Below are 17,962 nucleotides of genomic sequence, written 5' to 3' on the forward strand. Positions count from 1 at the left end.
GCCTATGAGATCCTATCTATCCCGTTCCATCCCTCTTCCATTACTTCCACTTTCATTAACTGCACCACTAGTGTGACCATGTAATTTATCATCCAAACAAGGACACTTTTTGATAAGGAAAAGAGGCACTATTGGTGATTATGCCAGGGCAATAAAAACACACCAGCACAGTCCTGGGCAAACCAGACATGTGTCAACTCTGCTCATCTCCCCTCTCCTTTGTGCATGCTGAGCCAGCCACATGGCCTTATTGCCATTCCCAAAATACCCAGGCCCTCTTCTGCCTCAGGACCTTTGCACATACTGTTCCTTTGCTTTAAGTTTCTTACCCAAAACATACACGAGGCATGCTCCCTCATCCCAGTCAGCCCTTTACTCAGATGACAATTTCTCAGCAAGGCTCTCTCTGACCACCTCATCCAGGATTGCAACCCTTCCCCCACCAGCCAACACTTCCCATTCCCCTTTATTCCTTTATTTTTCTCTATAGTACTTATTACCAACTAACATAACTTGACATATCTGTTTATTATCTGTCTCCTCACTAGACTGTAATTCCATGAGTGTAGAGATTACAGTAAGTTTCTATCCTAATGTATTCCCAGCAGGGAGAACAGTGCCTAGTATACTCAGGTACTCAAGAGATATTTCTTGAATGAATTATTTTTTAAAAAAGTTTACTTGTACTCACTTCCAAATAGGTACAGAACACATACCCTTCCTGTACCGGAATCCTGAGCAGGTAACATTTGAACTGCGCCTTAAAAGGGCCACTCTTCACTCCCACCCGGTGAGGGTGGTGGCTGGATCCACTATTGATTGGGCCACCCTGCATCCTGGGATTCTGCAGCACCTTATTGGCTGGGCAGCCTCCATTGTGAGGTAGCTGTGGCTTCCTCCTCGCGGAGGTAGGTGAGCACTGAGCCTGGCCCCACATCCAGGCACCAGGACCTGCAATCCCAGGGTGACTTCCTCCTCCCAGTCACACTGTTCACTTTGCCCTGTAGCACTTAGGGCTGAACTGGGAGGGACTGGAAGCCCAGGTAAGTCCTGGCTTATGGTCAACCAAATATAAGGGGCCCTGAGTGTCATGCTGAGACTCTCCTAAGTCCCCCAAAGCCAGGTGAGGCATAGCCAACATCAGCTTCCCCTGCCTCCAGCGCTTCACTGATTCGCACATCCGGGCTTCATTCTGGGTCAGGCATCGTTGGGAAACAGGAACCAGCATCTTGTGCCTGCAGCCCTGGTTTCTCTGGAGAAAAACCCATGGGAGGCTGGTTCAAGGTGGTTACAGGCCTTCACCCTGAGCTGCCACCAGCTACCCACCATGTTGAAGACGTCACTGCTTGGAAGAGACTTCAACAGTGAGCCCAGCCCCTTGGACAACAGGTCCAAGTCACTCTCGGAGAGTAGAGGCAGTGTTGCTTCAGAGAATGTCCATCCTACTGAAGAAGCCAACAGATTATCGTAAGTGGCCTCACTGCCCTTCCAGATCTGAGGTCAAGCGAGTGCTGCCCTCACAGCTCAGGCCACATCTGCCTACTTCTCTCTTCCTAACACTCTTAGCCCAACTGAACACATGTGTGGAGGAAAGATGAAAGCAGAATCTAAGAAGGTTGATCCGTGTGGCTCTGGGTATGACCCTTGTCTCCCAGTTTTTGCAGAGAATCCAAGCAGAGTAGCCGCCCCAGTGTGAGCTTGATTCTAGGAACAGTTTCTATCATACGCTGCTTGCTTTTCCACGGTTTCAGACTCTTTCCACATCTGCTATTATTCATTCTCCCTCCCTCCCTCCTACAAACCCACCCAGGACACAGAAGGTCACCTCCTAGCCCCTTGACCCTACTTTTACTACTATAAACTCAGACACACAGAACTTTTTCTTAGAGCTTTATTGGCAATTTAACTATTATCTAGTAATCAGACCAAATAACATCCTTGGTCATAATGAGATTGTAAATGACAATACCCAGTGTGGATAAGGGTGTCAGGAAATGCTCTTGCTCGTCCTTCTAGGAAGAATTAAACTGGTACCTTTCCAGATGGCAATGTTGTATGTCAAATCCTAACACCTACTTATATCAAACATACAAATACTTACTTGGCATATGCTTCCTTTGAAAGTACACACACACACACACTCATACACACACACACAGCTGGCAGCAGTGGCTGCTTTGGGGTAAGAGGATTGGGAGACAGAGAGGCAGGGAGGTTTATATTCACTACATAAGGGGTTTTGGTTCTGTTTTTGTTTTACCTTTTAAATTTCATACTGTGTATTACTTAGGTACTTTTTAAGTACAGATAGAAATAAATATATCCTTTGATCAATAAATACCACTTCTAGGAATTCTTCCTAATGAGCTATTAACACACATATTCGTGATAATTTTATTGAAGCACCAGTTATAATATGGATGATTTGGAAATAATAAGATATTATTTGAATAAAGTATGGTACACACATATAGTAGAATATAACACAGCCATTACAAGTGGTGAAGGAAATCTGTTTGTGGAAAATGTGTGGAACACACCATTCATAAAGAAAATTAATTTAGGAAACAGTATAATAATGGTTCTGCATATGTGAAAGTGTGCACCTTTAAAAACAAACAGAAATGCCCAGAGGGACGCTAATCCAAATGCTAACCATGGTTATTTCCAATTAGTAGAATTTTGGTATTTCATCTTATAATAGCAATGTATCATTTCTCAAGGAAAAATAATTTTTAAAAAATCCGCCCCCCCCAAAAAAAACCTAACATATGTTTTACCATCCAAGGCCCTGACTAATGTATAATGCTGTTATCTAGGGCACCTGGTTTCTCCAAAAGTTGGTCTCACCTTTTCAGATCAGAAAAGAGATCTGATTCAACTTGGATAAGATGATGCTATAGGAAAGAAGTAAGGAATGGAAGGACAGAGGGCAGGAAGGGGGGAGAAAGAGCATTATCTGTTGGAGAAATTACTAAGAAATTTGGCAAAACAAAACAAAAGTTTTGTTTTGCTTTGACATGTTTTCCAATAATTGCAATTATCAAGAAATGAAAGTTATAAAAATGGCTTCTTGTAAGTGAAAGGACAACAGGTACCCTCCTCCGTCCTCAAATTAATGAAGATGTGAAGTCAGGGGGATGCCAAGGGCCTACCCTGTTGTCTCAGCCCCAACCTTCTCCCAGGTTGTTACTGAATTGTAAAATTTGACACAGTCCTGAATCCCTAACAGATGGGACAAAGACCTGGAGAGATGAGCACGGTCTCTAAGGGACCCACTGTGTGACCGAGGCAAGCTGCCTGTAGACAGTCCTAAGACTGCACAAGGAGGTACCTCCAAAGGCCTCCTCAATGTACCTTTCATTCCAGGGGCAGGGGACACCTCAACCTACTTAACCCAGCCCTTACTTGCTGTTTTTCTATTAACCCAACTCTGCTTCCCCTTCCAGGGGCCCTGCTAGCAGGTGAGCACCATAAAGTCAGACTAAAGGTGGTAGTGATACTGATAATGAAGAAGATGGTCATGATGAGGGTGGTGGTGGTGAGGATGCCTCACATCCTAGAAGCACTTCATAATTCCAAGATTCATCATGTCATTACCTCTTCTGATTCTTCCCTGGGAGGTAGGCAGGGCAAGAATTATTGCCGTTTTCTATCTTTTTTGGCAGATGAACAGAAGATGTACGCAGCTAAGGGTCTTTGCAAAGTAGTGACCAAACTTCGTAGGTCGATGGCACAGCTAGAACTCAGAACTCAGTGCTTCTTACCTCTGAATTCATTGCTCTTGCACCCAGCTTTTCATTTCAGTTCCTTCTTGATTCTCTTCTCATGATCCTTCCCACCTTCTCCCTTCCCAATGGATGGGGGGTGCTTGGCAGGAACTGCCAGCGCAGGTGTGGAGAGTATTTAGAACCCTGGTACCCAGCACCCTGCCAGGCACATAGTAAGAATTCTATATGCACAATAACAATTGTTATTAAATTGTATCCAATGCAGAGCATGGAATAGTTCACAGGAATGTTGGTTGAGAAAATGGATGGAGTGAACTAGAACCAGCATAAATATTCCATATGCTGGGAAAGGTTATGTTTTTTCTAGTGAGCAAATTAATAAATGACCAGGTATCGATGATTACTCTAGAAATTGAGGAAATTACTAGTAATTTTTTTCATTGTCTATCTAAAATGCCAGGCATTTAGTAGTCTCAATAAATATTATTTGAGTGAATTGGCTGTGAAAAAAAAATCATTGGATGTGTTAATGCATAAACTGCTGGCAGGGAGTTATCCAGAATGGGAGGAATTGTTAATCTTTTCTTTAGAGCCTGTTGTGTGTTAAATATTCGTTGAGTCACCTAAACTAGCACCAGCCCTGGATCAGATGTTCCAGAGTCCACTTCACCTGGTTTTGTCCCTCTTCCCAAAAGACAGTGCTGGAGATGCTGGAAGGAACCTGAATTTTGGGTCACCTTTCCCATCCACTAAGATACCCTCTTGTCTCCCTACTCTCCCCCTACAGGATCATGCAAACGTTAGTCCATTTACTGAAATGCAACATTGGCACAGGACTCCTGGGACTTCCCTTGGCCATGAAAAATGCTGGCTTATTGGTAAGAGGGACCTGTGCAATGGAAACTAGGTATACCAATTTGGGGCAAAGCGGTAGTGGGCCCCTAAAGACTCTGCACTTTTATCAATGGACAACTGGGGATACCCTCTGCAATAGGAAATGTGCCTCTTGGCATCAATCCCCTGGAGTCAGCTTGGAGTCCAATGGAGTGTTCCCAGAGGGGATAGGCCATTATTCTTTTCTCCCCCCAGTTTTATTGAGATATAAATGACATACAGTACCATATAAGTTTAAGGTGTACCACATAATGACTTGGTAGTCATATATTGCAAAAGGATTACCACAGTAAGTTTGGTCAACATCCATCTCTTCATGTACACATATAGATGTTATATATCATATAGTTTGCAACATCCAGACACATTATGCAGCAGTATTAACTATGGTTCATCATGTTGTACATTACCTCCCAAGTACCTGTTTATCTCGTAATTGGAAGTTGGTACCTTTTGAACCCCTTCATCGAATGCCCCCCCACACTATAAAGACCCACCATCCTCACACACTGGTACGTACCATCATCCTCCACATACCCAGCCCATTTCATTCATGTACCTTCGCAGCCTACTCCCTACAGACATGTGCACACTGGCTCTTGTTTCAAACCAGGAGGTTGACCGTGAGAAAGCAGCTGGAAAGAGGAAGATAGCAAAGGCCTTGCCAGTCCACTGACACCTTGCATCATCCCACCTCTATCTCTTCACATCTGCCATTTCTTCTGCCTTATTTCTTGTCTTTTGAAATCTGCCTCCTCCGTGAAACTTTACTGTTTCCTGCTAAAATCAATGCCACCTTCCCCTTGTGTTTTTCTAGAACTTATATCTACCTCACCTGGAATTCTTACAAAGAGAAGACATAATGTTTTAGTATACCTACTTTCCTCACTTACCTGAAAGCCCTGAGGGCAGGAACTCGCTGATGTAGTCTTACATCTCCTCACAATAACTGCTATAGAGACTGACACACAGGAAGTTTCAATTCATGGCTATTGAATTGGATGGATGCCAAATATATTATTTCCATTTAGGTGATGCTAATTTCTCCCTTTCTCCAGGCCTGGTAATTGGGTTGCATGTCAAAGGAAGGCATATAAAGACCCTGGCTCCTTTTGACATGATTTCCAGCCTGTAACAGTTCCAACCCACAGATGAGACTCTCCCCCTTGAAATCCTCAGAGTTCTAGAACTTCTGAAGAGTATTATTACCACATGGCCCTCAGCCAAACTATCTATACCAGTGTGGTATATGCTATTGAAGATAAGCTCTGAAAAAAAAAAAAAAAAAAAAAAAAAGAAGATAAGCTCTGTTATCTTCTTATTTTTGCTTCTGAAGAGTCATTAGTGATTCCTCTGCCTTCCATCTCCCAGAGCTTCTGACCATGATTCATTTGAGAAATACATACCAGCACCTACTATGTGGATTCTTAGGTACTGGGAATATAGAAGTAAAGAAGATGAAAAGAAGTCTCTGTTAGATGGAGGCTATGTTCTAGTGAAATCTACAGGTGCTCTTCATCTCTCATTTGTTACATCAGGGCACATCTATAAAGGCACAAGTGTCCAGCACAGGAGAGGTGAGAGAGTCTCTCTTTATTCAATGCCCCTCTGATCATATCTGAGAGATTAGGATTACTAATGACCTCTGTTTTTAAATCTCATCACACAAATTAAAAAATGGAAACTATGTGAGGATAAGGTAGTTCTATTAACTTGACTGCAGCAGTCATTTCACTATGTATATGTGTGTCAAATTGTCATGTTTTACACCTTAAATATATGCAATCCTTAAAAAAATAGAAGGGTTAATGATGAATTAGATATACTAGAGCAATGATTCTCAACTGGGGACAATGTTGCACACACCTCCCGAGACATGAACAGTGTCTAGAGACGTGTCTAGAGATGAGCTGCCAGACTCATAGAGGGAGTGCCACGCACCTTGAGTAGAGATCAAGGGACATGCTAAACATCCTACAAGGCACAGGAAGGCCTCCACAACAAAGAATCATCTGGTCCAAAATATCACTGATGCCCCCATTGGCAATTCTATACTAGAGGAAGAGAAGTCCTAAAAGAAACCTTGGTCTTCGAGTATCTTGGAGGAAGTAAGGGCTAGGGTATGAGAAAAGGAGCAAGGGATCTAGACGGCAGAACTCCAGGCAGATAAGGAAAGGCATGGATTATCTGTGGAGGTGGTGGGGTAGTCACAGGAAGTTTGCCAGCAGAGATTAGACAGCTGATTTGCAGTGATGCTGACTCCAAAGGCATTCAAACTAGAGTGTCTATGGCCACAAGGACATTCAGGCAAGGACCTCTATCCCAAAGGCAGCTTTATGATGAAAGGGACCATTGCACCCAGACGGGAAGAGGGCCAGTTATGGGAATGATCAGTGTATGGCTCACTGTCCCCACCTCTCTTTCCCCTCCAGGTGGGTCCGATCAGCCTGCTAGCCATTGGGATCCTCACTGTGCACTGCATGGTCATCCTGTTGAACTGTGCCCACCACCTCAGTCAGAGGTGAGAATCCTGCTTTCCTCTCTCCCCAGGGCCAGACCCCGTATTGAGTTTCCTTTGACCACTGACCCAATTAACCAGCCACTTCAACGCCCCCACACCTACTGCTCTAGATTCTACAGAGGTGGTAGAGAGGGTTAGACAATCCCAACTGGAAACTCCTATGTCTGGGCCTAACTCTGCTAACCTGCTGGATGACTTTGCCAAGTTCCTGCACCCTCTGCCTTAAATATCTGTACCTGGAAAGATCAAAATTGATAAAAGGGGGCAGCTCCAGTGGCTCAGCGGTTTAGCGCCGCCTTCAGCCCAGGGAGTGATCCTGGAGACCCGGAATCAAGTCCCATGTCAGGTTCCCTGCATGGAGCCTGCTTCTACCTCTGCCTGTTTCTCTGCCTCTCTCTGTGTGTCTCTCATGAATAAATAAATAAAATCTTTAAAAAAAAAAAAAAGGTGATAAAAGACGCAAGCATGCTTTATAAACTACCGAGAACATACAAGATACTTAGGATGTCCTTCCTTCCCTCTTATCTCCCCACACCCTCCCTCCCCCAACTCCAAAACACACACACCTTGTAGGGGTAATTTGTCCCAGGCAAATTCTTTCTGGGACATATTTAATAAAAGCAAAAAAAACAGTTGAAGTGAATAATTCACAATGGCTCTAGTCATTAATAAAGCATCCATACAATACTTGGTGTTTACATATTTGAAACTGCCATGCCAAAAAAAAAAAAAAATCCTGAAAGAGAAGACAAATGCAGTGAAGACAAACTTGTTGTGAGTTTCATATTTATAAACCAACCAATTCGTGGGTGATTAGTAATTCCTTCTAGCCAACTGCCTGGTGGCTCTCTGTCTGTAACACTTAGCTGCTCCAGAGGCATACAAATCCAAAGGGGTCTTATAGATATGCAGAAACTCCCCATAGGTCAAAGTAGAGACAGTAACTGAAACTTCTCATAAAGCCAAATTATCAAACCAAACAGGTGTATCTGGAGTATCTCAGTCACACCCAACTTGCAGCACACTTTCCAGCTCACAAAACACTTTTAAGAGCATTTACTTATCCAACTATTAAATTTATCACACAATTACATGTGCCAGATACCTGGCCAGAGCTTTACAAGTGTTTAAGTAACAAGAGTTTACTCCTTACAGTAAACTTTTATGGCAGGTACTATTATTATCCCCAGCTTACACATGAGTAAACTGAGACCTGGGTGAATTAAATGCCTTGCTCAGGGTCACACTCTAGGAAGTTGCAGAGCCAGTATTCAAAGGCCTGTGGCACCCACTCCAACCATTCTTTTTTTTTTAATAAATTTATTTTTTTATTGGTGTTCAATTTACCAACATACAGAATAACACCCAGTGCTCATCCTGTCAAGTGCCCCCCCCCAGTGCCCATCACCCAATCACCCCCACCCCCCACCCTCCTCCCCTTCCACCACCCCTAGTTCATTTCCCAGAGTTGGGAGTCTTTATGTTCTGTCTCCCTTTCTGATATTTCCCACACATTTCTTCTCCCTTCCCCTCTACTCCCTTTCACTATTATTTATATTCCCCAAATGCATGAGACCATATAATGTTTGTCCTTCTCTGATTGACTTACTTCACTCAGCATAATACCCTCCAGTTCCATCCACATCGAAGCAAATGGTGGGTATTTGTCGTTTCTAATGGCTGAGCAATATTGTATACATAGACCACATCTTCTTTATCCATTCATCTTTCGATGGACACCGAGGCTCCTTCCACAGTTTGGCTATCGTGGACATTGCTGCTAGAAACATCGGGGTGCAGGTGTCCCGGCGTTTCATTGCATCTGTATCTTTGGGGTAAAGCCCCAGCAGTGCAATTGCTGGGTCGTAGGGCAGGTCTATTTTTAACTCTTTGAGGAACCTCCACACAGTCTTCCAAAGTGGCTGCACCAGTTCACATTCCCACCAACAGTGCAAGAGGGTTCCCTTTTCTCCGCATCCTCTCCAACATTTGTGGTTTCCTGCCTTGTTACTTTTCCCCATTCTCACTGGTGTGAGGTGGTATCTCATTGTGGTTTTGATTTGTATTTCCCTGATGGCAGGTGATGCAGAGCATTTTCTCATGTGCATGTTGGCCATGTCTATGTCTTCCTCTGTGAGATTTCTCTTCATGTCTTTTGCCCATTTCATGATTGGATTGTTTGTTTCTTTGCTGTTGAATTTAACAAGTTCTTTATAGATCTTGGAAACTAGCCCTTTATCTGATATGTCATTTGCAAATATCTTCTCCCATTCTGTAGGTTGTCTTTTAGTTTTGTTGACTGTATCCTTTGCTGTGCAAAAGCTTCTTATCTTAATGAAGTCCCAATAGTTCATTTTTGCTTTTGCCAACCATTCTGCAAATCCTGTTTCCCCTCAAGCCTACTGGGACAATTATATCACTTGTAGGTTTCTGATACCTAAGCCATTCATGATAAGTCTTTTCCTGATTTTTTGAAAGACTTCATTTACCTGGGAGAGAGAGAGAGCATGAGCAAGGGGGCAGGGGGACAGAGGGAGAAGCAGACTCCCCACAGAGCACAGAGCCTGATGCAAAGCTTGAACCCAGGACCTCAAGATCACCACCTGAGCCGAAGGCACTTAACTGACTGAGCCACTCGGGCACCCTTGATTTTTTTTTTTTTTTTTGATGACTTGTTTTTCATTTTTTTCTAATATAGATGTTACAGACTGATGATCTAAGAGCTTCACAGTTTTGTTTTGTTTTAAAGTTTTTTATTTATTTATCCACGAGAGACACAGAGAGAGAGAGAGAGAGAGGCAGAGACACAGGCCGAGAGAGAAGAGGCTCCATGCAGGGAGCCCCACATGGGACTCGATCCCGGGTCTTCAGGATCATGCCCTGGGCCGAAGGTGGCACTAAACCACTGAGCCACCCGGGCTGCCCCAGTGTTTTTATTTTGTTTTGTTTTATTCCATGTTTAAAACCCTAGAGATGTCACATTGGGAAAATTAACAAACAAACACCACCTTCTCCTTGCCAATTAGACAACCTGGCACCTCTATAGTGTCATTCCTTCATTGCTCTGGGAGAACCAAGTCCCAGTTGATCCCTTTTAGAATAGGATGTGCTCCAAGGGCCTGGTGCAGTCTTCACTCTCCTGCTTCTGTGGTATACCAGCCCTTCTCCCCAGGTTACTGATACCTGCCTGGCCCCACAGCTTTTGAATTTATAACATTTAGACTAATAAATATGCCCCTCCTATGCAATGTGACCTCATTTATTTGGGAATATCAAGCACAATGAACCATAATAAAAATAGAAGGATTATGCCATGTTTTCAGCGCATCTCTACATTCATTGGTCACTGTCTCCTCCCCTAAACCCAGACTGTAAAAAATAAATAAATAAATAAATAAATAAATAAATAAATAAATAAATAAACCCAGACTGTGTGTGAAAAACACTGGGACTCAGAAACCTAAAGAGACTTGTTCATGGTCTCTCAGCCATCTAAGGGAGAGAGGGGTGTTGGTTTTAAACCCAAGACCCAAGTCTGAATCTCCTTCTCTCTCCCAGCTACTCCCCTTAGTGGGGATCCATCCCCCGACTAACTGCTGCTGCTCCACTGTTCACAGGTGGTTTCTCTTCAGGCCCTTCCTGGTCCTTAGGAAGGGCCATCTAGGGCAGAGGCTGTGACTGGGGTGTCACATCCTACACGGGTGCTGGGCAGAAACCTCAGTACCACATTTGCATGGGATCTGGTCTGAAGCAGGGATCTCAAATGTTCCAACAACCTTGGCAATTGATCACTGGCTTGGCCATACCCACACCCCCTCTTCTCCTACTTCCTCCTCCCCCTGACTAGGTTTACACATCTCACACCTTTCATGACCCCTTTTTCCTGGTCTGCATGACCTAAGTCAATGCAAAGCTACTGTTTCCTTAAAAAACTTTTTTCACTTAAATAATAATGTTTAAGAAGACCACCACAAAAAAGGGGGGAAAGGCAGTTTCCTCAAAGTTTTAAAAGTGTATTATAAGATATCTTGTTAATACCATTGCTAGAAAATTTCTAGAATGCTTCATGTTAACACACAAATATATAATAATTACTCACTTTGGGAGTAAGTTGTGCCTTTAACAAAAATGTTTTAAGTTACATGTTGCTTGTCCTTTCCCTAGATTGCAAAAGACTTTTGTGAACTATGGAGAGGCCATGATGTACAGCCTGGAAACCTGCCCAAATGCCTGGCTGAGGACCCACTCGGTGTGGGGCAGGTAGTATTTACTCATAGATGTCATAGTAGTAGTGGCAGGAGTAGTAAGATCAATAATAATCCTCACCGGATCCTCCTTTGTTCCCAGTTATGCAAGGTTAAGTGAATATGTTGTTATTACAAACTGTAGAACAGTACAGAGAACCTCCTCTGATAGCTCCATCCCCACTCTTCATCCAATAAGTAACCAGTGATACCTAGTTAGTAAATATTCTTCTAGACTTTGTCTCTGCATGTTCATGAGTATATGTGTGTGAGTGGAAATTTAGATTTCATTTTGCATTTTCCTGTACACTGGTTAGAATATTTTTCTGGAAATTTGCTCTTTCATCTAACAATGTGTCTAGTTTCTTTCCACACTGGGACAGGGAGACATACCTGATTTTTTTTCATTTAACAAAAATGTGCGATTTATTAGTCAGCTAGAGTCAAAATGCAATCACTAGATTTCCCCTTCTCTATTCATCTTACCAAGTACAATACAGAACAGCATGTTAGCCTGACTTTCTTCATGTGAGTCACACCAGCTTGGGTCACTGTTTTGCCTGTAGAAGCCCCTTTCTCCGCATCACAGTTCAGAGTGACAGAATTGGAATCTTCTTTCTCAGAAGTACACATCACTGGCCATGGAATGACACATAGAATGATCCAATGGTCCAGGTGGTAGAAAAGTTTCAAATTTATGCAAGGTCCCCCAGATGCTGCTTTTCTATGTGAGATTGGTACATTGTATCCAGTGCTCCTGTGGGAGTCACCCCTCCAAAGATGATACAGGAGTTTCCCCAAAGCCACAGCTGAGTGGACAGCGCAGCCTGTGGGAGGTGCCCCAGTGGGACTTAGTTTCTGCTACTTCTGGTCACTTGTGTCAGTGCAATCACATCATCATAGAATCTGTCCCCTGCCAAGCCTCCAGGGATGAAGAGCTTTGTCCCTGCTGCCACCACCACATGACCATGCCCGGGAGATTGGAAGTTTTCCACGTGTGTCTGTCTGTGACCAGGTCAGAGTGTCTGCATCAAACACATGCAGCTTCACATCCTGCATGGGCTGGGTGCCTCTCTTTCCACCCACAAAGATATACAACTGGTTTCCAGTGGCTTCAGATGATGTGTGAATGGTCTTGGGAACAGTGGGGGATTGCTCACCTCTGGCATGGTCCCAAAGTCCTAGTTTCAGGATTCAGAACTTGTAGGCAATTTCAATTTCCTGACTAGTCATCACCTCCAAACACCCAGACGCTGTGAGGTGCATAAGAAAGAACAAAGCCGGCATGCTTGGAATGGGGCAAGAGGCCCTCCAAGGTGGCTAAATCCCGGATCTGGGGTGTGCACATCTGAGAAGCTCTTGTTTGGATCTGCTCCCCCAACAATGAAGACCTTGCCTCTCAGCACCACCTGCTGGGGGTTGATATGAACAGCTCTGACCAACTGGAGCACAGGATCTGTCTCCAGGGTGCAGGGTGTGTGCATGTGTAAAGGTGTTCCATGTTGCTTTCCTAACTTGTCTCCAGGCAACTGGCAGCAGCTTTGTGGTGTCCTGTGGCAGCTTAGGATGGTCCTGGGCTTATCTGATTATTTGTGAAGGTTCAGGATGTTCCTCCATGGGGACATGTGCCATGGTTTCATTCAAGCCTTCCCCTAATGAACATTCAGGCTGCTTCCTTGCGTGATAAAAAGTGCCTGGTATACAAGAGGCTTTTCTTTGTCTTAGTGCCTCTGATCATATCTTCGACTTTGTAGATGGGCAGGGAGAGTCTTTATTGTCCTGGAAATATGAGATGACCAAAGCTCATAAGGAAAAAAATAACATGTCCACAAACAGATATAGATAGCAGTTGCACAGAAATTCAACCCAAACCTAACATTTCAGCCTTTCTCAGCAGAGCCCTTCAGGAGGTAGTGAGTCAGTATTGTGACTGCCAAGATCCCTTCTGCAGCTCCTCTCTTGGGACTCTCAGTAGGTCATCGCTCTCTTGATCAGAAGTCACTCTGATTTTCAGACAGGTGAGGTCATGAGGCAATAATAACGAATGACTCACAATTGTTCATCCTTTCCCACCAAAGTTTTTGTTTCTGATGACCCCTGAATAAAACTTTTGGGTAAGAAGGGTCTTTAGAGACCACCATATCCATGCTTATTCAATGGAGAAATGTAAAGCCCAGATAGGGCAATAACGCTGCCCAGGGTTACACAGGAATTTAGTGACAGAGCAAGAGCTTGAATCTTGAACATCTAGCTCCCACTCATTATACTGTACCATTTTTCAAGAAGCTCAGTAACTGAAAAAGAGTTGGGAACATATTTTAAACAATGATTTGTAATTTTTAGTGTGCTAAGGGATACCTGGGAGCTTGATAAAGGCAACAATCATCAATGGATGCTCAAGCCATTAGGCAAAAAGTCATTGGGAAACTTTATGAAGGAAGACAACACTGATGTCATCTGACCCCAGGTATTAATCTTAGTATCTCATGTCTAGACATGCGATAACCAGACGCAATGTGTCTTATGATGGGATACAGCAGGACAGCAGGGAGTACTGTTATCACCCAGGAAATATCCTTGCCAGAGAGATAAATAAAGAACCTCAATCTAGTCAAGCTTCTAGAACTAATATCAGTTTACAGGAAACACAGGGCATAGAGAAATGCATTAACTGACATTATGAGGAAGTCATCAACCATATCTAGAAAGTGAGACACACTACAGGATAAATTATCTGGTATCTTCAACATCCTCCAAAAAGTTAAAAGTTGTAAAGGAAAAAAGGAGAGCAAAGGGAATATAGCAGTTTTAAAAACTTAAGAGACATAATAACAAAACACAGAGTATAGACTTTAGAAACCAGCAGTAAAATATTTTTGAGATATTTGGAGAAATCTGAATATGGACTGTTATTAAATGATATAAATATTATTATTAATTTTTCAAGGGGTGATAATGTTGGAAATATATATATATTAAGTCCTTGTCCATTAGAGCTGCATATAGAATTATTTACAATGAAGTACCTTGAGTTCTCTAGTTTGCTACAAATATTCCAACAAAATAAGCATGTGTGTAGGTAAAGGGATGGTTGGAATAGGACTGACAAAAAGTTAGTGATTGTTGACTGGGATAGTCACACGAGGAGTCATGGATTATTGTCATTGCTTTTGTATATGTTTTAAAATTTCCATAATAAAGAGAGAGAAAACATCCCTATTCTGGTCTCATATGATATCACTGAGCTTCTGATTTGATAGGCATTAGAGAGTCAGGAATCTGTATTTTTGGCATAAACCTCAGGTAATTCTGATGCAACTGGTACAGCAACCCAACTTTGAAAACCACTGAACTAAAGTCTACGGCCATGTCACCCTGAACGCACCCAATCTCATCTAAACTGATCTAAGTAGAGGAACATATTTTGGTCCCTTAAACAATAAATGCATCTTCAAATTTGAGATAATTAAAGAATCCAAAAGAATAATGACAATAATGGAGTATAATATACTAAATTTTCAAAGTTAATGTGAGTTTTTTTGTGTGTGTGATACCAAAAAAGAGGAAGAATACATATTTTTTAAATGCCAACCAATAAATTTAGAAACAATTACAGGATTAGAAAACCATTACCCTGCAACCACAGATGAAATAATTGATTCAGACAAGGATCATCAATGAATGTTAAAACCCTTGGTTTGAGAGGACAGGATATTCATATTGTCTCAAAGCTTTACTTCCAGATTATAACAAGGGAAATGTGCATTGGCAATGGAGACAACTGACTGTCATCATCACAGTGGAGCCACAGGACCCCAGGGCCTCCCAATATGATGGAAAAAGTACAAAATATCACCTATGTGGTATGCTTGCCAACTATGCTTACCTGAATCTAAACATGAGGAAGCAGTCATCAAAGTCCACAATGTGGACATTCTCTTTTTTTTCTTAAGATTTTATTTATTTATTTATTTATTTATTTATTTATTTATGAGACACACACACAAAGAGAGGCAGAGACATAGAGGAAGAAGCAGGCTCCCCTCAGGGAACCTGCGATGTGACTCAATCCTTGGACCCCAGGATCACGACCTGAGCCAAAGGCAGATGCATAACCATCCTGCCACTCAGGTGCTTCCAGTGTGGGACATTTCTATAGGACATTTGGCCTGGATCCTTCCCCAAAAGCCAATGTCATGGAAAACCAAAAAATGTGGATATTCACAAGGCTGCTCAATTTGTCAACATACAGAATAACACCCAGTGCTCATCCCATCAAGTGCCCCCGCTCAGTGCCTGCCACCCAGTCACCCCCACCCCCCGCCCACCTCCCCTTCTACCACCCCTAGTTCGTTTCCCAAAGTTAGGAGTCTCTCATGTTCTGTCTCCCTTTCTGATATTTCCCACTTATTTTTTCTCCTTTCCACTTTATTCCCTTTCGTTATTTTTTATATTCCCCAAATGCATGAGACCATATAATGTTTGTCCTTCTCTGACTGACTTCTTTCACTCAGCATAATACCCTCCAGTTCCATCCACATCGAAGCAAATGGTGGGTATTTGTCGTTTCTAATGGCTGAGCAATATTGTATACATAGACCACATCTTCTTTATCCATTCATCTTTCGATGGACACCGAGGCTCCTTCCACAGTTTGGCTATTGTGGACATTGCTGCTAGAAACATCGGGGTGCAGGTGTCCCGGCGTTTCATTGCATCTGTATCTTTGGGGTAAAGCCCCAGCAGTGCAATTGCTGGGTCGTAGGGCAGGCCTATTTTTAACTCTTTGAGGAACCTCCACACAGTCTTCCAGAGTGGCTGCACCAGTTCACATTCCCACCAACAGTGCAAGAGGGTTCCCTTTTCTCCGCATCCTCTCCAACATTTGTGGTTTCCTGCCTTGTTAATTTTCCCCATTCTCACTGGTGTGAGGTGGTATCTCATTGTGGTTTTGATTTGTATTTCCCTGATGGCAAGTGATGCGGAGCATTTTCTCATGTGCGTGTTGGCCATGTCTAGGTCTTCCTCTGTGAGATTTCTGTTCATGTCTTTTGCCCATTTCATGATTGGATTGTTTATTTCTTTGGTGTTGAGTTTAATAAGTTCTTTATAGATCTTGGAAACTAGCCCTTTATCTGATATGTCATTTGCAAATATCTTCTCCCATTCTGTAGGTTGTCTTTTAGTTTTGTTGACTGTATCCTTTGCTGTGCAAAAGCTTCTTATCTTGATGAAGTCCCAATAGTTCATTTTTGCTTTTGTTTCTTTTGCCTTCGTGGATGTATCTTGCAAGAAGTTACTGTGGCCGAGTTCAAAAAGGGTGTTGCCTGTGTTCTCTTCTAGGATTTTGATGGAATCTTGTCTCACATTTAGATCTTTCATCCGTTTTCAGCAAGAGAAAAAACAAGAACCATATGATCCTTTCAATAGATGCAGAGAAAGCATTTGACAAAATACTGAATCTCATAGTCTTAAAAGAGATATGCTGAGGGAGTTAAGGTTGAAGTATTATGATTTCTGCAATTGACTTTCAAGTGGTTCTGAAAAAGAATGCACGTGTGTGTACGGATGAATACGTACATTCATACACATACATATTTATGTAATGCAGGTAGGACCAAAAGTTAACAATTGGCATATTTATTTGAAAGATATATGGATGTTAATTATACCGATTTTTTGGTTGTTTCTGTGGGCTTCAAATTTTTCAAAATAAAAAAAGCAAAGTATTAAAAAAATAACAGAAATAATCATTTAAAAATAAAAATAAATACATTTTTTAAAGTAACTTGTTTTCTCCCTCTGTCTCCTCTTTTCCTACTCAGGTACACTGTCAGCTTCTTATTAATTACCACCCAACTGGGATTCTGCAGCGTTTATTTTATGTTTATGGCAGACAACTTACAACAGGTAAAGAGGATTCTTCTGGGTAGAGTGGGAGAAAAGCAGACATCCCACTGCTAGGACTGCATTAGCAAGAGTGTAGTGTTCAGATCTTGGGAGGAGTTGGTTTCATTTCTCATGCCTGATCAGACTACTTGGGAGTTCTCTCAGTCCTATAAATCACCTTTAAAAAATGTGTTTATTTATTTGAGAGAGAGTGAGAAAGCAAGCATAAGCAGGGGGAGGAGCAGAAAGACAGGGAGAAGCAGACTCCCCACTGAGCAGAGAGCCTCAAGTCGGGGATCCATCCCAGGACTCTGGGATCATGACCTGAGCCAAACAAAGGTGCCCCCAAAATAACTTTTTAAGAGGATTATTGAGAAGCCAAAGCAACATCTGAGGAATATAGCCAAGATGAAGAGAGAGGCTTGTAATCATGTCCAATCAGAAACAACTGGGAATTTTTAGCCTGAAAAGTGTTGGTGAGATTCACTTCAGGTATCTCAGGGTTGTCACAGTGAAGATGACTAATTAAATGTAGGACAAACAAGCTGCAATCCATGAGGCATAACGAATCAATCACAGTGTTCTTTCTTGGCTTCATGGAATAGAGGGAGCATAATTGGTTTTGTGCATTCAAACAGCCAGAACTATGGCAACTGTTGTAGTTGAAATATTCAAGCAGATAG

The 17,962-nt window shown here is 42.5% G+C and overlaps 1 protein-coding gene and 1 pseudogene across 5 annotated transcripts in view; one reads left to right on the top strand and one right to left on the bottom strand.

Annotated features, from left to right (window-relative positions):
* The first annotated feature begins 894 nt into the window (after positions 1 to 894).
* The window catches only part of SLC36A3 (solute carrier family 36 member 3), a 47,963-nt gene continuing 30,895 nt past the window's right edge, over positions 895 to 17,962 (top strand). The window contains exons 1-6 of one of the 5 annotated variants that reach the window (XM_025434662.3): positions 906 to 1,043; positions 1,202 to 1,467; positions 4,519 to 4,609; positions 7,058 to 7,146; positions 11,311 to 11,406; positions 17,216 to 17,300. In XM_025434662.3, coding sequence (XP_025290447.1) covers positions 1,328 to 1,467; positions 4,519 to 4,609; positions 7,058 to 7,146; positions 11,311 to 11,406; positions 17,216 to 17,300 — 501 coding nt within the window. In that variant the 5' untranslated portion in view covers positions 906 to 1,043; positions 1,202 to 1,327. Of the gene's footprint in view, positions 1,468 to 3,449; positions 3,624 to 4,518; positions 4,610 to 7,057; positions 7,147 to 11,310; positions 11,407 to 17,215; positions 17,301 to 17,962 lie in introns of all 5 variants that reach the window. The other 4 variants (XM_049109227.1, XM_035715160.2, XM_025434663.3 and 1 more) reach the window with 4 other exon arrangements.
* LOC112651251 (rab9 effector protein with kelch motifs-like) lies at positions 11,848 to 13,776 on the bottom strand (annotated as a pseudogene).

Source organism: Canis lupus, chromosome 4, assembly GCF_003254725.2.
Source record: "Canis lupus dingo isolate Sandy chromosome 4, ASM325472v2, whole genome shotgun sequence".
NCBI lineage: Eukaryota > Metazoa > Chordata > Mammalia > Carnivora > Canidae > Canis > Canis lupus.